General features: G+C 49.4%; 1 protein-coding gene across 1 annotated transcript in view; it reads right to left on the bottom strand.

Moving 5' to 3' along the window:
- EXD3 (exonuclease 3'-5' domain containing 3) overlaps positions 1 to 25,490 on the bottom strand; it is a gene marked incomplete at its 3' end in the record, with an annotated part of 300,929 nt that overhangs the window by 135,191 nt on the left and 140,248 nt on the right. Inside the window, exons 15-23 of the mRNA XM_082327142.1 lie at positions 22,774 to 22,940; positions 17,586 to 17,724; positions 17,011 to 17,224; positions 16,164 to 16,273; positions 14,825 to 15,035; positions 13,536 to 13,702; positions 10,977 to 11,147; positions 4,205 to 4,258; positions 2,378 to 2,509 (exon numbers count right to left, since the gene is read on the bottom strand). Coding sequence (XP_082183268.1) covers positions 2,378 to 2,509; positions 4,205 to 4,258; positions 10,977 to 11,147; positions 13,536 to 13,702; positions 14,825 to 15,035; positions 16,164 to 16,273; positions 17,011 to 17,224; positions 17,586 to 17,724; positions 22,774 to 22,940 — 1,365 coding nt within the window. The remainder of the gene's footprint in view (positions 1 to 2,377; positions 2,510 to 4,204; positions 4,259 to 10,976; positions 11,148 to 13,535; positions 13,703 to 14,824; positions 15,036 to 16,163; positions 16,274 to 17,010; positions 17,225 to 17,585; positions 17,725 to 22,773; positions 22,941 to 25,490) is intronic.

The following is a 25,490-nucleotide window of genomic DNA, read 5'->3' as shown; positions in this document are numbered from 1 at the left end:
AGAGGCAGGCAGGATGCCACATTGCTTCCTGTGACACACAGAAACCGCTTATCTACAGCGGATGATCGCAGCCGATAACCCATCTCCAGCGCTCCGGCAAGCGCAGCAGGGCTGTCCTTCGCTGCCGGGCCCGCCGTTCGCACACCGGCCGGCCAAGCTCCACGAAGGCGAAGAAGGAGAGAGCCCGGGTTACGAATGAGCATTACCCGGCCTCCTCCTCCTCCCGAGCACGTACCCAGCAGCACTTGGGCGTTTCGGAGGCCCCACCTTGCACGCCATCAGCGCGCCCCTGCTGCAGGGACAGCCGAAACCCTGGGTCACCCCTTAGCAATACACATTTCTGCAAGGAGGTGGCAGACCGCAAAGCCCTGAGGTCTGTAACCCAGTTAAAGACCAGAGTGGGCAGTATGGAAGGCACAGCTCAGCAGTTTAAGGATCCAGCCTCCATCCTAATTAAGCCCAATTAGGTTTGCAGAGAATTAGGATGTCTTCGAAAGAACTCACAAATGAAGCGCTGAGGTCTCTGTTGGCCACAGTGGCCGCAGAGCACCCTCTTAAAAGCAGAAATTTGCCATTTTTCCTGTGGGCAGTCACTGCTCGGCAGCCATGCAGCGCGATCGCTCTCAGCCCGCTGCCCCGCGTTCTCCCTCGCACGCAGACCTGCGCAGAGCTGCCGGCCCGCGCAGCCGCGAAGGCTTGGGTTCTCCTCCAGAGAAACGGCAACCACGGCACAACTTGTACGGTCTGCAGAGGACAGCTGAACAAAATCAGCTCCAAAATGCCAAAGCCTTAAATGTAGGTAAATATATGATTCAGAACACGGAGCAGTTTGACAAATAATAGCATCTTCCCATGCCTAACGGTATAAAACATGCAGCTGTTCTACCACCACAATTTACAGGGAAGGCATTTCTCCGGGAAGTAAGAGAACACTTAGTATATATTCCTAGCCAGATTGATTACCCCTATTTATATTGTAAACCAAGACAGCACGTACTAAAAAGCCGTGTCGTTAACCAGTTCCAGACTCCAGATCATGGGCAAGGGGTCAGTTTTATATCGTATGCCGCACAGTCTTCTGCTTTCATTACCGATATCACAGAGTTTTCTGCAGCATGGTTTTTTGTGTGTGCTTATTCCTGTGGCATTTCAACAACCAGCACGAAGAACGCTGCTATTTTATGGGATCTCAGGGAACCGGAGAGTCCACGAGGTTTTTCAAAGTTTTTTTTGAAAATAGCAAAGAAGCCAGCGTGCCACTATGTAACAACTGCAATCTGTTCTCGGAACAATAAAACCACAAGACTGAACACAGTATCTTATATCTGAATATATACATTGATCCTGAAGTAAGATCAGCCCATAGTATGTCGATCCAATCTGCGTCGCGTTACACCATTCTCCTCTTACAGACAACCTGCACAGCTGGACAACCCTCATTTTCTCTCTAAGTTACAGACAGAGTTTCAACAACCGACATCAGATATAAGCAGAGCTCTGGAAAATGCTCCCTGCTGCTTGCTCAGAAGTCGTTGCTATTCCTACAGCACTTGTGCCGTTCCACCAGGCCAGGAGACCCCGCGAGCTCGACCGCAAGGCACTGAGCCAGGCTCCGCTGAAGTGTTCAGCTGGCTTGTTTATTCCTAAGAGAAAGCTCCTTTTCTAGCCAGATTTGCAGTTTCTTCTCTTTCTCTCTTTAAACACCGATAAGATGAGAGATGTTGAAGTTGCAAGTTGGTTTATATTACAGTTTTTGAAGGGATAGGTTTCAGCGTGTTACTGCAACAAATAGAAGAGTGAAATTGGAAGAGATGGAGATTTGAGCTAACACAATTAAAATTTCTTCTCAACAACAATCCACAGATATCCAGTGCCAAACACAATCTGGAGTCATCAACTAGCATGGACATGAATTAACCTAATAGCTTCTGAAAAAAAAAAATAGAGTCCTAAAAAAAAAAAATCCTCCCATTAAAGTAATTAAATGTTATCAGAATCACAGAGCCATAATTAAACATGGTTTATAATTAAAACAGCATGTGTCCTAGACAGAGAACACAGCAACAAAGAGACTATAACCGTGACAGTCAATGCCAAAACACATGCCAAGTACCAAAAATCAGAAAAACAGCAGAGTTTTTAGCAAAGCTGCAGATGCAGGGCCTCTGCTCTTCTGACTTAGTCATCAACGCTTCCGAGGGACGTTAGCGCACTCAGAGCTCCTCACAGCTCTGCAAGACGTTGCCAAAGTTCAAGCAGAAATCTTGGGAACCAAGTAGAAGACACTGAGTGCAAGACCCGAAAAGCTGAAGCACTGCCTGCTGCGCACGGAACGGCGAGGGAGCGCGAACTTGAACTCAAAGAAGCCTTGTCCTACCTGGCAGCGGCTGAAGATATCCGCCAGGGACACTTGAACGTTGAAGTGTTTCAGAACCTGCAGGGCCTGTTCTTTGGCCTTTTCTGAGCAGTTCACAGAGAAACACCTTCCTTCTGCTACCTGGGACTGCAGCTTCAAAAGACAAGTCAAAAACCAAAACGACAATAAATGAGGCACTCTACTCATCATGATCCATGGTTTTTTTTCCTAATACACTTGGTTTGGGTTTAATTACAAATAATATTTGGAGTTAGTATGTGTTTACAGTATAAATTTTGATCAAAGAAGCACAATTGGTAATTTAACACTTAGCAACTGCTGCAATAGCTCTGAGACTACTGAAGCACTGAAGCTCTGCAGCATTTTATATATCTCTGAAACACGATTGCCCAAGTCCCCTTCAACTTATAATTTGGTGGTGTGGTGCTGACAGGGGCAGCAAGAGGGAACCGAATTTAATCACAGCCTTCACACGAAACCTGGCCAGATGACACACGGTATGCAAAAGCACAATGATGGAGATGATGGCCAACGACAGTTTTACCACTTCGACCCTTCTAGCTCATACACTGTTTCACCTGGAGTTCACTGGTGGCCAATGAATCTGAAGTGGTTGATGTGGACAGTCCCTCGATGTTTGTTCCACATTTAGCAGAGAAGTCTGTAGCTGGGAACAAGCACTGGGAAGTTCCAGCCACATCTTTATGAACATGATGAGTACTCACAGCGAGGTGGGATCAGCTACACGCAAGCAAAGGAGCCTGGCAGAGCCGTCCTGTCCTCACGTAGGGCGGGCAAAGGAACGAAGGGAACCAGACGTTTCCCAGGACAGTATCGTACACTGGGAAGCGGTTATTTTCCTTTTGCAATTCCTACACAGTGCTTTGAAGCTAAAGCTTTGCCAAATAAGATTATGCTGGATGCTGAACTACCTATTACATCAACTGTAGACTCAAGGAACCGCAGTCTGGATACAGAACCTGCAGCGTGGCACGGCCGCACTTGCCTCACAGTGTCTCATCATGGGGGGAGTTTTCTTCGATTGCCAGCTATTATGTAGGAAATCAGCAACCTGCGTTCTGCAAATACTCGAAGTAGCTACTTGAGTAGTTGGGAGCTTTTATATTGATAGTCTGTAACAAAGTACTCCTGCGCTCTGGCTCACGTGTGCAATGCAGAATAGTTTCACTCTTCCGAATGGATTTTTGGGCAGTAACAAAGTGCAAAGGACCTGCAGCAGGCGTCGTAACAGCGCAACCACTGACTTGACAGGTTCAGTATATTCCCACCAACGCTCCATTTTGAAGTGTGTCTCATGAAGGGCTCTGAACATCTGGTGCTGAGGGTAAGGTTGGATTTTGCTTTGGTTTTTTTGTGTATCTATAGGAACACAAAACCTCTACAGCTTCCACAGGGACCCATGCTTGGTGGCTTCCATTCTCCCTTCCAAGCCTGAAGAAACGTCTTTAAGTGTTGAAACTATGTCAGTGTGGAGCCAGTCAGTAAACAAGAATCTTTGTGATAAAAAGTATGGGAATCGAGCTGCCTTTCACCTGCCAGCGAGGCCAAACAGAAACACTTTGTTCTGGATTGCTTAGCTCTCCCCACTGGTGCAGTACAGAGTATAAAAACCATTTCACCCCGAGCTTTGGTCATTCACAACAGCAAACCTCTCAAGACCCTTAATGTAATGTTTAGTGCAGAAAACATGAAGAAGCCAAGCCAGCTGTTGCATTCACATCTGACTTTTCCTCTTCTCTACACTGCACATCCCAGACCACGCAATGATACGTTGCCAGAAAAATGCCAGAAGCTCTGAACACTTACAGTCTGATATGGGAGTCCAGAGGTTAAAATGACTCTTCCTTCCTGTCGGGCAATCTGGAAAAAACAGTAAAAATCATAATGAACATGGGCTGAAGTTACACCGGATTCAAGCTTTCCTTCCACTCAAAGCAGAGAGAACGTGAACTGGCAATATCGAGTCTTGCTCTCCAGTGTTGACGAACGCTAGGCCAAGAGTGTCTGGGGCTGGTCCAACACCGCGCTCTTGACAGCAACAGCAGCTCAAGGTATCGCTCGCTCCCTACATGTCCCCTCTCTGCCAACCCGCCTTGTCTCACATGTGCTGGAACAAGCTACTTGTGCATCTGCACTGCAGATGGCCCAGGGAACCAATCCACCTTGAAATAATCCTATCAAAACACTTTCTGTCTTTCCCCCCCCCCCCCCCCCCTTAACCCAGACTATATCTGCTTCCCCAGTCTGGTTCACAAAGAAGCAAGCAGTTCTGCTCGCACAGCAATGCACAGGGGAGAAAGGAAAAAATAACCTAAGCAGGTAATTCCAGCAAAAAAACGTGCCGTTAAATGTGTCTGCAAACTTCGTAGACATTAACAGAACGATGCTCACTCCGCTCCTTAAAGATAAGACGGCGTTCTCCCAGCAGCCCACGAGCAGACATACAGAAATCCTGCACCCTTTCCCGGCTGCGAAGAACATCTCCATTAGAGTTTATCACCTCCTGACTTGCAATCCTGCGCTTTTATCAGAGGTCTTGTCCTTCAAGGGAAAGGTCTGCGCTGAATTATCAGGGGACTCATTACCCGCACTTCTGACCCTTGCAATAGAGTAAGAGACACTTTCAAATGGTTTGGTGCCAAAAGGAGATCCTAAATCTGGAACTGCAATCCTTCACAAGGATGAAAGTGTGACTGATCTTCATACGATTAAGTGACATCCCTCCCTCCCACCCCTTCACCCCCTCCTGTAGGTGGGAAATAGCTTCACGGCCGTAGCGACAGAAGGATTCCCACGTGAACCAGCACTTCAGCTCTGCTCGTGCTGACAAGAGATTGGCCCTTCGAGGTAGGCACGAGGTTATTTCTCCTCTCTGGCTTGGATTCTGTTGGAAGCCCTTGGATTTTTCAGTGTTTCCAGATGTGTGTCACGGAGGTCTCTCTTCTGGATCAGAGTTTCAGAAGGTCTCTCTGGATTGCTATTTAACCCTGGCAGGAGGACACATTTGGGCTCAGAGTCCTGCCGCACTTCCCAGACAGTCGGACACCACCAAGCACAGCCAGGGAACACCCAAAAAAACAAACCAACGTTTTAAAACTCTGTCTTGGATAGCTATTGTCTTAAGGCCCACTGGACCTATGGCAACATGAAACAAAGGGGAGAAGGCTCCGAAGGCACAAACTCCTCACGCAGACAACTAAGCAACCATTTTTTTCCTATCTTGACCTTTCAGGGAGCTGCTTCCCTCCCTTTCTTGTGAAGTCACTCTTTGGCTGCCAGTTCTGCACTGAGAAAGTGATTGGCAACAACTTCTAAAGCATCTTCCTACAGGCAAAATTACCAGATTTCTATCAAAATCAACCCTCTCTCTCAATAAAGGGAAAAAAATCTCTGGGAACAGGAACCCTGAAGTGCCCGCAGACACCCCGTGCTGCGTGCAGTCCTACTACCCGCAGTTTGGGTTCCTGAACAGCCCTGCCAACCAACCACCCCCATGGCCCATTAGCGAGAGAAGTCCAGTAAGGCAACAGCAGAAGTTCACCACAGTGATTTGCCGACAAGGGGAAAAGAGATGTGAAATTCCTTCAGACCCATGTGTGCTTCGGGGTAAGGCTGAGGATTTCACAGCTGGAACGCTCCACTCCGACTTCCTGCATCCAGGGTTAATCAGTTCAAGCTTGATAAATCCCCTTATCTAAATGGCTCTGCAGAGACAGGCAAAGAACATCAAATAAAAAGGAGAAAAGCAATAACTCTTCCAGCGTGTTTTTCCGCCTCTGGAACAACGACTGGGAGAAGCACGCAGAGCCAGAAAAGCCATGTGATAGCACACATCTGACTGAAACCACGGAGGATATGTGCTGGAGAAAAGGGCACAACTCCTTCTTTTCCTCTGAAAGAAATAATGGAGGGCAGCGCTGGGACCATCCGGGAGATGTGTGCTCGGAGATGCAAATGGAAGGAAAAGAAGCATCAGAGCCGTGTGTTGGGACGGGTGTCAGGGACCCGTGCTCCATCCCAAGTGCTGCAGAGAGGGCACTGGCCTCAGTTTCACAATCTATTAAAAAGATAATATCAACTTCCTCTGGAAAAGGCTTAGACCTTCTGGATAGAAAGCACTCCCGAATAACTTGGTATTATTATTTAGCCCTTAACGTGCCTGTCTGTTCAGCCAACTTTCATCTCGCAGAGATGAACAAACTCAAATGAATTACTACCAGAGAGGTCTGGAAGGGCAACGACTGATGAGAGGGCAGAGAGAGAGCCTATGTTTCAGAGCCGGCACCAGCGGCAGAATGATTCGGGACAACTTAAAGGATCCTGAATTAAGGCCAAAGAAGGTTTCAAGAAACAGCAGCACAAGGCTGTAGATTTGTAACTTAAAATTTAAAATTTGCCAAGCCCGTGCGTGACACATCTCGGGCAATGCTACGTGTCCTCGAAGAGGCAATCGGCAGTGCTCCCTTTGCAAGGCAGCGCTCCCGGAGAAGCTGCGACCCCCCCTTGCAGCGGCAGAGGTGAAGCAGGGACCCTGAGCCCAGGCCAGCAAGGGCCCAGTTCAGACAAAAAGGGAGCGGACAAAGCATCTGCTCCAGGACGTGTGCAGGAGAAGCACCCAGCCAAGGATCTACTCGAGAGTGGATCACAAACCTCAACCCAACCCTGAAGCTCCCTACCTGTTCTCTCAGGCTCTTTTAAAACAGACAGTAAACCCAGAGCTGAATAGCTACGAACACACGCAGTCCGGTCCTGCAGCGCACTCGCTGCACTGCTGGCATTTCAACCCTAGACTTCTCTTCAGCATTCCTGAAAACCATAAATTGTACAGAGTTAATGCATGATTTTGGAACGTGGCCTTAAGTACCACACCAAAACCATCGACCCAGTTTTGTTTCTTAATGTAGACCCATTTGTACCGAGGTCTCCAACGAAAGGCATTCTCCTCCTGCTGACCAAACATCAAAAGCAAAGTCTTGATCTTAAAGGCAGAACAGTTCTTCATCTGTCCTCCGCGAATTGACACTGCAGACTGGCAGGGAGGTAAAAAGACTAGCAAACCTGAAGAATGTCGTTTACATCAAAAATATGGAAAAAGACATTCAAAGCTGAGATGAGATCAGAGATTAGATTCCCCCATTACACGAAGCTCTGCTCACTGCAGTATTAGAAGTCCCCTGCTGTCCCATGGCTCCAAACCAGTCCAGGGCAATTTAGACCCAGGTGCACATCGCTCTAACTGGCTCCTGAGGTCCATCCGAGCCTGGCCCTCCTCTCCGACTCACTGGCTCCCCTGGAGGTTTGGGGGAGGGAACCTACTACACCAGGGAGCTGCAGGAAGCCAGTTCCACCAGCCTTCTGGTTATTACCACACTTCAAAAGATACCAGGTTTGCCTTAGCGTGCAAATTATTCTTAGAGATGAGGATGATTTTGAAGACCAAGAGCACAGTCCATTAAAAAAATAAAACAAACCAACCCACAACTCAACTGAAGGGACTTTGAGATTCCACCAAGTCTCTTCTTAGATATTAGTGACTTAGAAATCAGAGACGACCAAAATAGAAGCTTCTGCTCCACTCCCGAAGTGCAACATTGCAAGATCTACTGTAGTCACTGCAGGCTGGTGGGTGATCCTTTAAGGTTAGTATGAGAAGCATCCCACTGCTTTACCTGATTCTCTGCAAAACTGCAGAGAAAAGAGGAACATCCACCGAAACTTTCCCACCTCCTTCCAATTATCCATCTAGAAGGGCCAAAAGATAGGTTTAAGATTCTCTGCAAAGAGCAGTTTGCAGAAGACAAGCTGGAAGACCTGGCTAGAAACACAACAGGGATAGGACATGATTTAAGTAAAGAAAAACGTATTAATTGGAAATAACAGTTGCTTATAGGAGTAAGTGCAACTGCACAGGGTGGCTTACCCCAGTGATGGCAGCTGCGCACACCGAAGGACGCTGCATGAGAGAGACTGAATCTCCGCATTCGTTGCCAGACGGACTCATTCTTTACCTCGGGACGGAGTCAGAAGCCCCCGGCGAGGAAGAGCTGGATGCATACAGCCCGTCTCAAGAGAGGCCTCCCTGTTTTGCCACGCAGCAGGGAGCCAGGCTTGGGCCAGCCTGGGCCACTACCCACAGCCCCCCAGAAGGGCCCCCTACCCAAGGGGCAGGACTGAAGCAGTGCTGCCAGGCAAGGACATGTTTCAGGGAAAGCATGTGGTGAATCCCCCCGGCTCTCAATGCACCGGCTGCTAAAGTCAGGTAAAGGAGCTCGTCCAGCACATCTGGTACAAATTTCAGCCCCCAGCTGCATACCTGCTTTGCCAAACACTTGCGTGCATTGCGCTACAGCAGCTAGGATCTAAACGTAACACCGTAAAAATGTTCCTGCCACCCCACCGAATGGGAAGACTTGGAAAATGACTCGGCACCCGTGCTTGGACACAAAGCTGCTCTTCCCAGAGAGGCTGGCGCTCATGAACAGAGGCTGAAATGTTTCTGTAAGGATGGGCTGTGAGCTCTTTGCCTTCAACATGAGGACAAATTTAACCAGAGAAACTTTCAGTACGAATTTCTACTATTTTTCCATTTTAAAATATTTTCTGTGCCTGTGCTTATGACAGATAACTTTTAATCAGCCACTTCTCCAGTCAAGTCCTAAGTACATGGCACCATTAAAGCCACAGAATGCAAACCAGCATCATCTCACAGCAGCTAAAGATGGGCAAACAGGGATGCCCCAGCTCATGGTGTTAGAGGTCCTGCTCTCACGGGCTGGCAGATCTGACTTTGCAGATCCAGCATGATAAACTTGCCATGACAACTCTTGTCCAAGATAAAATATTTAGCCAAAACCAGCAGCACAACACGAAGCAGTACACAGGACACAGGCTTCAAGTTTAGCCTGGGAATGGGGTTTCTCAAACTGATTACTGCCACACGCATCAGTCTAAAAGGAAAAATAAAAAAAAAAACATCCACAGCTGCCCGAGCCCAACCTACAAAGCTCTCAGGCTTTTAAGTTTGATCTTGAATAACAGAGGGTGAGGGACAAGACCTATCTGCCTACCAATACTTGAAGCGCCTTTACAAGCAACAGGACCAAGAACAATAAGGAGCAAATGCCAGGTGATTCAGGAGTTCTTGGCACAGGACTGATAAATCATTCTAGAGAAATGACTTCAATGAAGAACAAACACTGCCTCTGTACACCCTTATGTGTTCCTGGTGACACTAGTTTGAGAGTGTGTGGGAACAACCCCCAAACTGTCTATCTTGTATTCAGTGACCAGGATCCAAACCCTTCTCCTGGCCTTTGCAATAACATTTACAGATTTCTGGGTGTAGGGTGGTCCACATTCAACCTTTATTAAATCAGGACTAGCCAGATATAAAGCAGGGTGGGAGGAGTCTGTTTTTATCTTTGATTATCCAAGCACAGATCAAAGGCTCTGCAATACAGTAACGCTCCAAGGGCTTTTGATAGTGAAAGGATGTTTGTCCGGTCACCATCGAGAAAGCAATGTAAAACATCCTGTCCATAGCACGATAAGGTATCAGGAGGAGAAGCGGAGACGGGGCTCTGGGGGGAGGCAGTGAGAACCAGTTTGTTTAAATGACTTGTGCAAGTTTGGCAGAGACGAGAGATTAATTATTTCTGCAGAAGTTAGAGCCTGCCCAGGACTCAGGCCAAGCAGACATCTGAAGAGGAAACATCCTGTGCACCAGGCTGGGCGATCAGCGCACATTTGATAGCAACACGCTGTGTGGGCTGGATATCTCCACTTCTGGCATAGTAGAAGTATGTCTGAAATGAAGAAGCATGCGTCTCTCCTCTGAGAGGCAGAGGGTCAAAGTTGTTATGGGAGTCCAGATCAATGTTCGTTGTCCCCATGTATGGTAGAGACTCTCCCTTTCCCAAACATTTCACTGCAAGTTGTGGCTGATCACCTTTGAGTCATCTCCCAAGGTTGGCAGCCAGCTAGGACATTATATGGCAATTTATTATGGAAATTTTCCTTTTCATATTGAACAGCCATCTTTTTATTATGGTTCTCCTCAATTCACCCAGTCACAAGGCAGGGAAATACCTTCCCTGTAAGCCCAAACTGGAGTCCATTCGAAACCTGAGTGAATTTTGGGTTCCTTTCTCTGGTTTTTGTCTCGTTGCAAATCTACCACCACCTCCCCATCAAAGACACTTGAGACTGCAGGTCACATCTTTCCACTCTGCTTGGGTTCTTCTAATGCCTTGAAACGTCCCAGTTGTCAAGGACACAAACAAGGGGTGAGATCGCAGTACGCTGCTCACCTCCCATCTCCTGGAGACAGAGAACCAAGCCCACACACTGCCGTAGGGACTAGCTAACGCCAGCTGCCTCGTGGCACAGCTCCTTGGACGGAACCAGAGAAGCGGGTCTCAGCACGGGCACCGGAGGAAGCACGTGCTGGGCAGCTCCTGCCAACCCGCTGCCTCTTCGGCACGAGTGACCGACCAGCGGCAGTTATTCGGTAAGCAGCAGGCCTTCCCCAGGGAGGGCAGATGGGAGCTACAAACACAGACAGACACACGGTACTAACCTCAGCAGCTTTCCTATGGTCGTCGTCATTCTCCAGCATCCGGACATCTACACCAAGGCAGCGAAGATAGCGCCCGAGGCCTTGCAGCATGTTATCGCAGACCACACTGAACTCCTTCGGGGAGATGGGAGCAGGGGGACACGTGGTCTCCTTTTTGGATCCTTTGCATTGCTACAGAAAGGGAAGAGGTCCGTAAGCAGCAGAACAGAAGGCTGATTTTGAGTACATTTGCGTTTTGCCTCCCTGCATTCACCCACCATGGCAAATCCAACTGTCCCCTACCACCGGTATTACAATTTCCCCCCTGCTCTGCAACACCTCCTGTTCCTCCTTCATGTCCTTTCTACATCGCCCACCTACCACTTGGGCAGGAGGCAGCACGCGATGGGGCTAATTCTGCATTAGCCATTTGCGCCTGGCCAGCTGGCCACCCAAAGCGGGGATCTGCAGCCTTTCCCTGGAGAAAGGCCAGCCTGGCCTTCTGCGCTCTACACGGACGGTCATTTCCATCAAGTCACAGAAACACATCTTCAAGGCTGCTATTCCCCTATTGAATTAGACTACAATTAATATACATGTGCCAAAGTTATGATCTGGGAGGGGGATCTGACAGACGGAGGGAGAAACAGGTAGACAAAGCAACCACGTCAGCTTCGTTATCTTCGCAAGTTTAAAAATAGGCAGTGCCTGAATTCTGTTTATTTTATTTCAAATGTCTGCTGCTGGGGGAGTTCCTGCAGTTGGAGGCTTTGTCGTTGGGAGGCTCCCAGAAGTACAATAGCTAAATTCACGGAGAAGGGAAGTTATTAAGGAACCTCCAATGTTCAGCTTTGCCTCCGGGAACTTGAATCAGCTGGGATGACTGAAGGACTGAAGCACAGAGCCTTTGGCACCCGAGAGTTACTGCAGCACTGCAGGCTGGCTCTGCCGGAGCTGACTTGGGCCTGGAAAGGCTGTGGCACACGGTGCAGACGCACCGGGGCTGCCCACGCGAACTCGCTGAGATCCGAGAGCTCCGTCTGTGTGATGCTGCACCTCCCAGAAGCTGGTACGTGCACCCACAGCTCTGCAGCACTGCGCTGTCCCCGGCTCCTGCAGGGACCGTGGTGGATGCAGCTGTGCCCCGAGACATCGGAGCGCTGGGATAACAGATCACGCTGACCCTTCGATGTTGAGGGAGTTGGAAGACACTAACCCTGTGCTGCTGCTTCTGCTCAAACAGATGTAAAGGAGCAGCAGCTGGCTCTTAGCTAGTGTTTATTCAATGGCCAGCAATGTCATATGTAGCTTTTTTCTCACATTCCATGCCAGCAGAGAGCAAAAAGCTTATAAAGGAGAATAGTGTCATTAGCCCCACTTCAGAGAGCGGCCCAGGAAACACTGGGACAGAGCCTGGAGTCATGCAGGATGCAGGGTCAGGAGAAGTCTGCTCTTCTCAGTCCCAGGCCAGGTTTTACCAACTGCCTCTCGGTTAATGAATCTGGCCGTACGGAACAGAGATGACCCGGGAGTTCACAAGGTAATTCAAGCCTGAAGTACTTACTCTTCCCATCTCTGCAGCAGGCAGTCAGCTCTGTTGTAACGCACAACATTCCCATGCACACGGAGCGCTGAGGAAACGACTGAGCGGCTTTGTGCTTTACTGCCTAAGACTAACGGCATACTGTACATTTGCACACACTTGACAAGGAGGATCCTGAAAAGGTGGCTACACTCAATAGCATCTCAGTCCAACCACGGAAGGTAGTACTGACTTCAGGAGCTAAATACACATTTGGGACTACTCAGAAGGACACACAGCCATAGTGAGTCTTCTCGGTTAATAAACAAAACTGGTTTTCTGCTAATGTTTTCATAGGTGCATAAACAACTGGATGGTTGCATTTTAAAAGTAAAACTTTATTACGGAGAGAGAGGGACCAGTCACATTCCAAGATATTTAAGCAGTCACACAGCTCCAAGTTACGGCCAGCGGAGCTTTAAGGCTCCATCCCAGCATGCACTGGAGGGGGAGGCCGGTCATGGAGCACGTGGTGGCAGGCACGGAGACATGGATAAGCCATCAGCAGAAAGACTTTTTTGATCAATTGTTTGCTTTTAACTTTGCAGACTTCTACTCCAGACACAATAAAGGAGGCATTCCCAACGTGAAACCAAAGTGTAGAAGCTCAGTTAAAAGCAAAAGCAAAGAAGCCAGCTTTGGAACCTCATTGACGGAACAGCTAGGCCACAGCATTCAAACCCACACCACCGAGGAAACGTGGAAGGAGCATTCCTGCCAGCAAGGTTGGCTGGGTTCTGCCACACGGATCTGCACCAACATCTTGCGAAGACAAATGAACCTAAAATTGCAGGGAAAGCTGAGCCAAGGCACGCAAAGGAGAAAGCCCGTCTTACCAGTAACGGGGAGGCGCGAGGAAGACGCTTGCTGCAACCATCCTGAGAACAGCCTACAAACAGGCATGCCACGCATAGCTCATAGTGTGACTGAGAGACAAGGCAACATATGATTTGCAGGGGTCTTGAGCAACACGCAGCTCTTTGAAGATGTTTACAGACCTGTCCAGAAGGTGAAGATACTTCTTGTTTATTCAGCTGCTTCTTTGCCCTGGGTTTTAGGCTTGGTTTTCCCACCAGACTCCCACTCAGGTCTGAACTCAGACCAAAGCTCGCTGGATCCTTACAGAGCTTCTCGTAGATCTCCAGCAAACAGTATGCATCTGAAGCTGAAAATAAGGGAACACGAGCCTCAGCGGGTTGCATTCAAAAGTAAAACAGAGGCTTTCCTGATGCAAGTAAGAGCCCTCACCTTTGTAAATGCCACTGAATGCAAACCACCTGTGAAGCTCCGACTTGCTGATGTCGTACCCTGCACTCCTTTACTGATTCAGCGAGCACCATAACCTAACACACGATCATGAAGCGTCGAGGCGGAGGAGCTCAAAAAGCCACAGGCCCTCTGCTCTCTCTGACTCTAACGTAATGCAGATTGTAGTGCGCCTGTTCGAACCACCATGTCAGAGAGCTTCAGCCGACCCATTTTACTCTCCATTTACTCTCCAAGCACAGTGGCTTGCCCACGGTTTATTACCGCATCTCGGCTACGGGAAGGTAACTTCCCCATTAGATGCAATATCTTAAAAAGTAACAACTGAGCTGGTTGCAATCCCCTGCCCACACGCACTGCCATGCGGCCTCTGCTCCTTGCAATGGGAACTAAGTCTCCAAGCCAGTTTTACAAGTCCTGGTGATTAACTTTTGTGGGAACTGTGTCAGCTTCAAGGGTAGCTGAACCTAACAAAGGGCTAGCTCGCTTCAGTAGACTGTCCTTTGATGCCTCAGGAAAAGATTTAGTCCCAGACTTCTGACTCTGGGGTAATCAGCAATAAACTCCACTGGTCCCTCCACAGCACTGATTCTGTGCTGCAGTTTCTGACACCGTCTACCCATTTGAACCCTGCTCTAACAAGCATTTCACTACGATAAAGGAACACAGCGCTTGTTTCCCAGAAAGGCTGTGAAATGAGGCAGAGGGAAGTGGACTTTCTTCCTTTCGGTTACTGAGAGGAGTTTCCACCGAGGTGATGTTTCATCAGACAAAATCTGCAAAGCGCAGGAATTCTTTCATAAGGGAAATAATGAATCACTGGACAGTTTAAACTTCAACCATTCAAGCCATGTCCGCAAAAGGACAAACATAACATGTGCTGGCTTCTCTGAACAGGAACTAATCTGAAAAGCCATTTTCTTCCTTTGCTGCTTAATGATTTTCCTGGTGACAGCGAACAGACAAACGCAGCCCATAATGGGCAATCTGTAGCACCTTGCTGCAGAGCCAGTGACCAGACCTGCATAGATGATCTGCTCCTCCCGGAGAGGCCGTTTCTCCCAGTTAGACAGCTGCTCTGTTTTATCTAGAGGTTTCCCCAGCACATGTTGCACCAAGAGGCTGAGTCCTTTCTCCGGCTGCCTGAACCCTCTCTCCTCATAGCTCTGCTCCGGGGACAGTACATCGACCTTCCGGCCGCCCTTCTTCCAGTCAATGGAGCTCTTCTGCAGCTGATGGAAAGAAAAAGATATAAACCACATGGTTATAAAAAAACTTCTACAACACTTTCCATTCCAGTGGGCCACGCAGCAACCCTATCATTTTTATCTCTTACGGGGCATATTGAATCCTGTTGTCTCAGACAAGGGCTGGGGTGGCATTAGATACATAGGGTGCCTGGTTATTTGTTTAACAAACACACACGCTGGAAAGAAATCTGTTTCATAGCCAGGGAAGGGAAAAAAGTGCCCTGTCGTACAGCATTGCATCAGAGCAGCGGGGCTGGGACTGTGACTTCTCAGAGGTCTGCAGGGTGCTCGGCCATGCCGGAGGCTGTTGGGCACCAGAAGAATAGCAGCGGTCGTTCAGCACCTTTCTCCTCCCAGCTCCCGTGAGAAAAGGTATTCCTGTAGCACAGGGGGCAACGGCCTTTCTGCAGTTGCCATTTCTCAGATTAAACCGAGGCGATAGCTGTTGGCAGGCACTTCAGACCCTGCAGCACTTCCCAGGTTAAGCTATCAGTCCCAAAGATCTGGGTTCACCCCAATCCACAGCCTTAAACGCGCTCTGTAAATTTTACCCATTAAAATGGTTGTCCTTAACCTTTCTGCAGACTGCTAAAAACTACTGTGTGCAAACCCAGAGACAGCTGTACTTCAGCTGAACAGAAATTCCCGTGCTGAATCCACCAGCAGCCCTCCTACGAACACTACGAGTTCTCTACAAATCATTAACTCCATAATATCCGTTTCAGTACTGCATGATCTTGGAATATCAGGATTTCTACAGGAATTTACTCTTACCGAGTTCAAGCATGACTTGTGCTCAGAAACTTTGTCCTAGCTGAATGGAGCTATGTCTCTATTTCCATTGCTTTTTCATCGCTGCTATAAAGGCTATGAAAAAAGTCATTAGTACATCAAGCTCTAACTTTTTAGTTGATGTAAACTAAATGTTTCTGTCTTTGTTTACAGAATCACATTACCCTAGAAACCACAAGCGGAAAAGGTCTATTTACTCATGTAGCCATCTCCCTGCCAGTACAGGATACAAAGAGACAACGCTGTGCATTCATGACAGTTATCTACGAGCACATGCAGGAGACACAATTTTCCATATCTCCATGTGTTCATCCTTACTTGTTTGTCTACTGTGAGTAGGTCCACCACACCTTGCGCTTGCTTATCCGTGTCTTTCAAAGCAGACCACGTGGCTGCAAGGCTGCTAAGGTCTCCAGACATCCCGTAACCTGGAGGAAAAAAAAGCCCAAATCACCCAGGTAGGAAAACTCAAATCATGGCTAATGCTCCGCAGCTTCTTCTAGTTCGGAGTCAAAATGCTGACAATATATGTATGGACGTTGGTGGAAAGGCTGTTCAGATAGGGAAGAAGGCAGCCTCCCGTCCCTCCTGTTCCTAAGAGATACTCTTGCAGATCAAGATTGGGAGAGAAGAGGTGGATGAAAAATGCTGAGTTTAAGATCAACTTACTTAAAATCTGCTAGGTCAGTGAAAGGCAATTATGATTTGCCCTTGAACTCCGGGTTTAACAGCTCCTGCCAAAAGCCTCCAAACAGAATCGAAAGCCAGGTGTGGTAAGCCAGAGCACTCTGGTGTCCAGCACGGCGGCTTTGGGACAGGGCCAGCACATCCAGAAAGCTCTGGATGGCAGACTTCCCTAGGCCACTGAAGGCTGGGTGCAAGTCAGGGTTTAGTACGGAACTAAGCCAATCCCAAGTCCGAGGGGGAGGCTAAATCAGAAATCTTGGGTCTGAGCTGAAATGGGGAGACGTTTCTATCATTCCCAGTTGCACTGGTCACCCTGCTTCCTGGCATGGCAAGGGTATTTGGGTATTTGAATACCCAGGGCTACAAAAGCTGGTTCTGTGGTAAGTGGATTTAGAGAATGACAACCCCAAGAGGATCTAGGAATTACACAAAATAAGCGGTGTAAAGACCCAGGGTGGGGAGGAGAGACGCGTGTTACCTAGTTTAGTGATGGCTGCATCTGAATAGAGCTTCTGGATGAAATGGGGAAGCTTCTCCTTCTCACCCTCCGTCTCGGCTTGCTCGAGGAGCCGTGGCAAGTCAAACAGGAACACCTCATCCTTCAGAGCGATTTGAAGGAGGGAGACACGGGGCTTCCCGACCATGCCGAACGAAGGCCTCCACTCCATGTCAATGCCAACAACCTGCCCGGGCTGCAACACAGACAAAAGCCACCTTCACTTAGAGACTGCCTACACTTAAAAGTAACCTGGAGAGTCCCTGTCCAGAACACAAGCGTTTCTTTTCCAACAGCTGCCTCTCTTTGCTAGTGTGCAAACTGCTACAGAGACAAGGAGCTTTCACAGAACACCTGAGTTACCCCTGCGGGGACCTTTCCTGGCACAGGGATTCCCAACGCGTTCCCCAAACCAGACAAACCTAAAGGAAGCAGCTGTTCTTGACTTGCGGAGGGAGACATTTGGTGGCAGTGGCCCACGGACAACCCTGCGTACCGGCCTGCTGCAGAGTTTCTGCTCCTTGACCCTGCCAAGAAAACGCCGGAGCAGCACTCACCTGCAGCACCTTTTCCCAGCACCGCAGGGTCTCCTCCCATGTCTGCAGGAAGTGAATATTTGCCCGTGGAATAGGAAGCTGGTAATAGTCCTTCTTCTTACTCTCTTCATAATTTTCTGCTTTTGCGGCCTCTTCTACCCTGCACAGAATCAGATGCCACAGCTTTAAGCCACGCAATGAGAGGAAATCCTGGATTGGAGGAACATCGGGAAGTCTTAAGCCCCTTATTTCACCCTGGCCCTCTATTCCCCCGTGCCACTCAACTCCTTCTCTGACCCTCTCTTTCCTCACCTTCCCCTGTAATCTCAGTCTCCTTCATCTTGACTCATCCTCTCTTTTTATTGCTATCACAGAAATGGCACTGCACCCGAGACCTCACCACGCACCCGCGCTGTACCCGCTGCAGAGAACACCCAAACCAAATCACTTGCTGGAGTCAGAGTCCCAAACCCTGTCCCCAAGGCTCTGCTCTCTTTCCCAGAACTGATGCAACTTGGATGACAAAGTTGGGCAGCTGTTTCCACATTCAGACACAACACATTTTAGATTTACTGCTTTTTGCCCTTGAGGTTAACATGGAAGTCTGCTAGCTCCCACGGTGTAATACATAACAGAGAATTCAGCTCTGACCAGCGCTGTGTCCAAACAGGAGCTTCACACTTCCCCCAGCACAAACCGGCTCAGAAAGAGCCTCTCGGACTGCTCCCCACCAAGATCACCGCCTGCTGGGAACGGGTGCATCTGCCTCATCATTTTATAGTGCAACGGCTTGGGAAAGCTTCACGGACCTCCCTGATGCTATCCAGCTGCTTCTCCTCCATCCCCTTCCCTGTAAAATGTCCACATAGGTTGCACAAGAACGTTTGTCCTACGTTGCACAGGGATGAACTGAGGAAAGTTCAGAAATAAAGTTTCAAAACCTTCTATATTTAGGGGACAACAGCCAGCTGAACCCACAGACCGAGTGCCTTGCTTGTGCGACTCCCTCCGTTTGGGTTTCAGACGGCAGCACACAGAGAGATTCAGTATCCGTGTATTAATGCCCTGGGAATGTTGGAAGATTCCTGCAGAAAGGAGCTAACTGATTTCCTACAACAGGATCTTACGCAGCACATTTTCTTTTCAACATGCAGCAGAGTCTCTTGAAATGGCCTTGTAACTGGAAGGTCAGCATATCGCTGTGGTGGCTCAGCCAGATGATGCAATCAGAGGAAAGAAACTAATAAAAAATATCCAGCTATTTTGGACATAGCACGAATTTCTGGATAGTCTCTTTCCCATAGAGACTTGAAATGGTTTATTATTTGAGAAGCTATTTACTAACCTTATGTTTAGGGGACTGTGTGACTAATTTTGTAGCATAGCAGCTTTCACTGTACAAACACTCTTTTCCGTGGGTTTGTGTGCATGGGGAAGTCAATATTTGTGTAAAATATTTAATGAAGGTGTGCAGTCGCAGGTCTCCAGCAATATTCTCACCTGCAGAGCTCAGGAGCCACATGTGGTGTGACCAGTGGCCGAGATGATGTCATTTATATGCTGGTACCACCTTGCTCTCTACAGCGTGAACACCCTCTCTGGGAACCGGCTGCTTTGTTAGCTCAATAAATAAGGCAGACAGACTGTTTTATTAGGTTCCATGGCTCCACTGATTTCACAGCAGCTCCTGCAGCAGGTACCATGGCTGGATGAGCAAACTGGGGCATAAAGGGTTTTACTCGTCTGTCACAACTCCTCGTGAACGGCAGAGCACGTCCTAATCGGCACACCTTCGCTCCACCCGTACGCGACACAGAGCGGAGAGGTGTAGTGATGTTTTTTATCTTTCTGGATGCAGAGAGTCTGTGGCTACGTCAGGCTCCTGTTAACCACCCCGTTGTGTTTTGAGGGGTTACACCTCAGGCAAAAACCTTCTGGCTCCCAACCGGCGGCTGGTGCAGCTTCAGGAGGGAGGAGGGCCGCTCCAGCAACGCATCAGAGCTGAGCGGCAGCACGTCCCAGACAGACGGGAGCTCCCCGTGCTCCGAGAAAGCCAGGTACCATCTGGAGAAGGGGCCTTTGCAGGCAGTGTTCCGAGGGTGATTAGATCGTATTTCCTGAGGTTACGTGGGGCTTGGACATGAACCGGTGCAGATCTGCACGAGGAGGAAGATCAGATCCATGAAGCTCAGCACAAGAACTGTTCAAGGCCATCTGTGAGACCCTCCCAAAATCATCAGCATTAAAAAATACTACTACACTGTGCTCTCATTCACCTTCTACGTAATTCAAGTCAGTCCAATCTATGCTCCAGAAATACAATTTTTAGTTATGAAAGCTGCAGTTTTTGCATAAACACCTCTTCCAGGAGATGGAAACTTGCTGTAATGTTGAACACAACGAACCTGAAGATAAACCTGTTAGAGCAGGTAACCTTGCTCAGGCTCAGTCTTCTTAAAATGGTCTCCTCATCCCCTAGCGAGGTGTCGGCATTAACCAGGCAGCCAGTGACAGATCCTAACTGTGAGCTGGAGTTCATAATTCTGACGTACGACGCCAACAGGGACGTGCCGCACGAAGAACCTAAGGTAAAAGGAAGCGCCCAAATCGCCTGCAGACAACTGCACGTTCTGCAGCAACAGGCGAAAGCCCCAGACCGCGCCAGGCAGCAGATGGGCACGGGCGTGCAGACTCGTGCAACAGCCGTGCCAGGAGGGACCCTGCCTCTGCTCCTCACACCAAGAGCACGGCGCTGAAAGCGTCCAGCTTGCTACCCAGCAAGCAGCGATGATCGACTTTCTGCTGGCTTTATTCTTCCCCAAACAGGCAATGTGTGATGTCATCATCAACCCCTCCCGGACACACGGTCCGTTTCGAATCAGGTCCGGATTTCCATCACACACCCTGAGAAGTTCAGCTCCATATAGGAAGTTGCTCCCACGCATTACAGGCTTCAAGGGCTACGTTTGCAGGATGCTAAAGGTACAGGCTCTCAGCATGCACAAAATTGTAAATAGTTACCTCTCGGGAGTGGTCAAGATTTTCCCACAAACTTCCCTCTAATCTCACCTGGCTTCTGACCTAGAAACACCAATCTCCATGCTAAAAAAAACCCCAACCCATTTCACCACTCAGGGTAAGAGAGAGCCATCAGGCAAGCGGTGTTGAGTCCACTCAAGCACAACACCCTGGAATAAGGTGACCGATGTGTACGAGGATGGAAGAGTCCTAAGGAACCCCAAAATCATCACTGCTTCCTCTCCGCTGTTTTTGACAAAAGCCTTGACTCTACCTGGAAACACCTGATTGCTGCTGGAACGACAGCAAGGCTTTGAGCTGTGCTGCCCTCCAACCACACCGCCCAGAGCTCTCCTGCGTTTGCATTGAGCGTTCAGGGAGAAGTCCTCTTCAGTGCACAGAATCCAATGAGATGAATTCCTGCACGTGAATGAGCGGAGAAAACGCTGCTCGATTGTAGCAGGCCAGCAAGGTGACTGTGTAATTGCCCTGAACCCAAGGACTGTGGTAGCCTGCAGCCTTGCAGGAGTTCGGCTCACGGACACGCGTGGGCACAGAGGCCACTGGGCTGTGTGTTGATGGGACTACCAGCCAGACCTCATCCAGCCCCGGGCTGCGGATCTGCGCAGTCCTGGGTGAGATCCGAACAGGACCCTCATGCAGTATCATCTGCAAGCTCTGCAGTTCCTCAAGACTTGCAGCACCCTCCATATGTGCAGGCCTTTCTGCAGGAAAAAAAAAGATTTAAAAAAGGGTGCCGAACACGGCTATCTCTGAATAACTTTCTTAAACATCTCGTGGGCAGAGTCACTGAAGCATGGCAGATACACCGTCACTCACGTGAGTGTAAAAGTGCATTACTGGGGCTCAGCAAATCATTTGCATTGAGTCATTTCTTTCAAATACAGCCTTTCCTCCTCCGCACGGCATAGCCGAGCAACTGCCTGGGATACTGTTGCATGAAGATGATGACCTTGGGCCATTTGCTCGAAGAGGCACAGCACAGAATACCCAGAACCAGAACTACAAAGCCCTGGTACTCCTCCAGATGTAGCTTGCTGCAGGGATCAGGCAGCTCCTAACAGTTTAGGAGGCTATATGGGCCTTCCTAAATTTTGAGCCTCTTTTCAACTTCGCACAGCTTTGTCCACACACAGCACGGAACCTGGGCACCCCCTTCCCTCCACCCTTCCCCTCGGCTCCTCCTACACCCGCAGGGTCACAGAGATCCTTGACTGGGGCTGTTTGCCCAGTTCTGTGCACTTGAAATCAAGGAGTTGTAAGAACCCTTCTTAATATAAGGATTTTTCAATCCTTTTCTTGTATCTCTGCCTTTGTACCCTTGTTTCAGGTCATGCAAAAGGATGAAGCTCCCATCGGGGGAGGAACCGCGGCTACCGCAGGCTAATCTGCTGCATACAACACGGAGGTCCCAGAGCAGGAGAGGAACCACGGCCCTGTGCTGCTGGGATTGCATCAGAGGAAGAAAAGGGGACAGAGACTAATTAGGGGGCTAAAGGCTTCTTAAGCTCACTTGGTAAAGTTGTGCCAGACAGTCTGGTTTTATCCCAAATTCAGTTAATGCAACTCTTCTGGGATCTGACCCCAAATGCCAAAAATTCCCCTTACTTCTGAAAGCTTTGAATGAGGCAAAAATTACAGACTGGGCTGAAAAATGGCTTATGAGCTGTCAAAGGAGGAAGAAAATAAATACAATTAGAAAAACTGAAGGAACTTTAAAACTTTTCTTGGCCATAAGTCTCCTAAAAGGCATTAAACCAGATTACAGTACAGTCGGGGATGTGGAGTATATAGAAAACTTTGACAGATGTGTAATCGACTCGGTAAAATAGATGCGTATTCAGATCCTACCCACATCATTTCATTTGCACTGTTGATCTGGCAGAGGGAGTCTGAAGACCCTCTGCAGCATGAAGCAATCTCATACAGCTTCTAAGTACTCAGGAGTGAGTTTAAAATGTACCGTTCACAGCCATTTCCCGGCTTATGAAAAGCAAATGTAGCACGTACATGGCCAAGATGTGATCTGAGTGAATGGAGGAAGTTTTTGCAAAATTATCTCCCCAAGGAAGCATTATGGGGCAGTGTTTTAAGCAAATATGTAGTCCTTGTATCTACTACCTTTGTAGTAAGTAATATACATTGAAAAGGCACGAAACAGGGTATTTACCTCTCTTGGATCTGAAGCTTTTGAAGCTCATCAGCCACTCCATAAGGTAGCATCTCCTTGGGCAAGTTGCAGCGTTGCGCCCATCGTGCCGCTGTGTTCAAATCACAGTGACTGATTAGCAACTGGATCAGGTGCCCTTGAAGCCATCGATTCTCTCCAACTGTGCTCTGAAAGGGGAATGAAGGGTGAAGGAAGACTCAGTGCCATTGCCACCATGGGTGTTTCCACCCCCTCTCAGGAGCATCCTCCAGGGGGTCCTGGGCAAGTGCAGAAGGGAGCAAGAGTCCCCCCACAGCAGGAGTGATTTTGTTCAAGCCCAGTGAGTGCGGCACCTCGCTGCCAAGAGGTGAAGAGCACACACTTTAACTGAGAGCTCATCAGGGTACTTGGGTCCCCTGGACAGCAGGGCCGTTTGGTCAGGGAATGCCACTTCGCAGGTGCAGCACAGAGAAACAGGGCTAAACCAATACCATTTGGCCTGACTGATGACTGGCATATTACTTGTTCAGATACTGATTATATTAAGCAAAACCAGAACCAGTGACTGACCAGGCAGTAAAGGTCTTTGGGCTCATTAGGCAGGTAATTATGGAAGGGTAAGAGTTTGGATTGATTCAGTTCCATTTTGTGCCTGTACCTAGCTCTGAAGTGATGCTGTGACTTGATGTCCTGGGAGAAGCACTAGGATGGCTTGGTCTCTCTGCAGGTAAGACAGTAGCATGGGGTCTCCTCCAGCCTTGGGAGCACGCACGGGTAATCAGGAGTGCCAGTCACACACGGGTTACGGGTCGGACACATCAGCAAAGCTTTCCTGAGCAACAGATGTTGGTGTTCACAGCGAGGACAAGGCTCGCTCATCAGCCTACAGCCCACCTGCAGACACCCCCGTGAAAACAGGGGCACCCGGTGCCTCCTCCGGCAACGTGCAACAGCGTGCTGCACGGACAGACAGCCTGTGCATCCAGCACGGGCCCAGCCAGCACTGCAGACGGGGCCCAGGGCGTGAGTGGTGTCACCCTGCTTCGGAAACAGGTTGTATGAAATGTGCTCTGAAAGTCCTACTTTATCTCCACTGATCGTAAGAGGAACCCGGAGCAGTCACTCCAGCTGTGAAGAACTAGGGTTGGGCGCAAGAAATTCCTCCCTCTCTGTCCGTTCAAGGCCTCTGTGGACGCAGCGACTGGATTATTGCTTCAGCCATATGGACAAATGCAACGACCTCAAGCGTCGCTGCAGGAGCCGGCGTTACATGCACCTGCAACCAGGGAGGGCAGTTTCGGATGTTCCCCATTCCCGGCTGCTTTCTGGCAGAAGCAAAGGTGTGCCCGCGCCTCGGCACTCGGCAGAGCCTGGGGGCACAAGCACGAACTGACCACTGCCGGTGGCTGAAGCCCAAATACCCAGCTGTGAGCCGGAGCAGCTGGAGCGTGGCACGCTGCCCACCCTGGCACAAGGGAGCAGCTACTGGCATGGGGCAGGGCAGGCAAACAGGGCCCGTAGCGGTCTCCACTGCGACACCTGGATTCACCAAAGCTCTTTTGTCTTGTTCACCTTGCTGGTAGATGCGGTTGTAAGAGGAAACACGAACCCGGTGACAGCGACGGTCACCACAGCTACCTGGGGGTAGGAATAACCCTCTCCTCCTGCCCAGCCAACCCCCCTGCGCTTGGAAATATCCCAGAGCCACTGCAGCCAGATCAGCAACTCACTCCTCTTGCCAGACTGATTTACTCATGGATCTGCCTTAGAAGTTAATATTGTCAAGAAAACTTAATTGCTAAAACAAGTTGAAACTCTACGTGGTGGATCAGGATCTGTAGCTATACGGCGGTATCGCTGCTGGCACTACCAACAAGTATTTTTCAGTGTAGCGAAATGCTCAGATACGCACTTAAAGTCCATCCCCACCCTCCCCACGTGCCACTGCCATCTCCCCTTCACTGCCCACCAAGCAGCACTTGCAGGGTCAGAGTCTGCTCCCAGGGGCTGCGGGCACCTTGCTGGTTCTGCGCCGCATGCACAAACGCAGCCCGGCGGGGTGGGTGGCGGGGCCACGGGGCCTCATTCCTCACATTCCTTCAGTAACTAAAAGGTGAGAAGTTGGCTTCAAAGCAGACACCCTGCACAGAGATCAGGAAACAAACCTGTTGATGGCCTCAAGGTAAAGGGGAAGGAGAAAAGAAAGCAAAAAAGCAAAAAAGAATGACCCACCCCAGAGAGGTGCAGGAGGGGGCAGAGGCTTGGAAGGAAAGCCACAGAGAAATCTGGCGTCCCAGGTAGCGCACACGAGAAGCCAGCCTGCTCATAAAAGCTGCTGCCTCAGCACTAAGTCTGCACCCCGGTGACTTTGCCAACCGCCAAACCACATTTCTTTTCATGGGTACGCGAAGGAATATTTTTACTGCTGCTCTCAAGAGCCTGGCGGCACAGCAAGGAGCCAGCGTCAGCGGGACAGGGGTCCAGCAGCTAACCAGGGGCTCAGTTACGGGCGAGAAGCAGGAGAGGGAACGGAGGGAAGGGGCAGAGCAGGAAAGGATAAGCCATCACAGTAACGCTTCTTGCCCTCCACGTCTCCTCCCGAATCTTTCCTCCCGGCCGCGCCAGTCCCGGTGCTTTGTGCTTCTCTCACATCTCTGCTCATGCAGCTGAGCTCAGCCAAGCACCTAACGCGTGAAGGAGGTTTGAGTAACTCCTCCTGCTGCGTTTGCCAAGCCACT

Source organism: Platalea leucorodia (genome assembly GCF_965183815.1).
Source record: "Platalea leucorodia genome assembly, chromosome: 15".
Lineage (NCBI taxonomy): Eukaryota > Metazoa > Chordata > Aves > Pelecaniformes > Threskiornithidae > Platalea > Platalea leucorodia.
The sequence above is the reverse complement of the archived record's forward strand: the minus strand, read 5'-3'. Positions and strand labels throughout refer to the sequence as shown.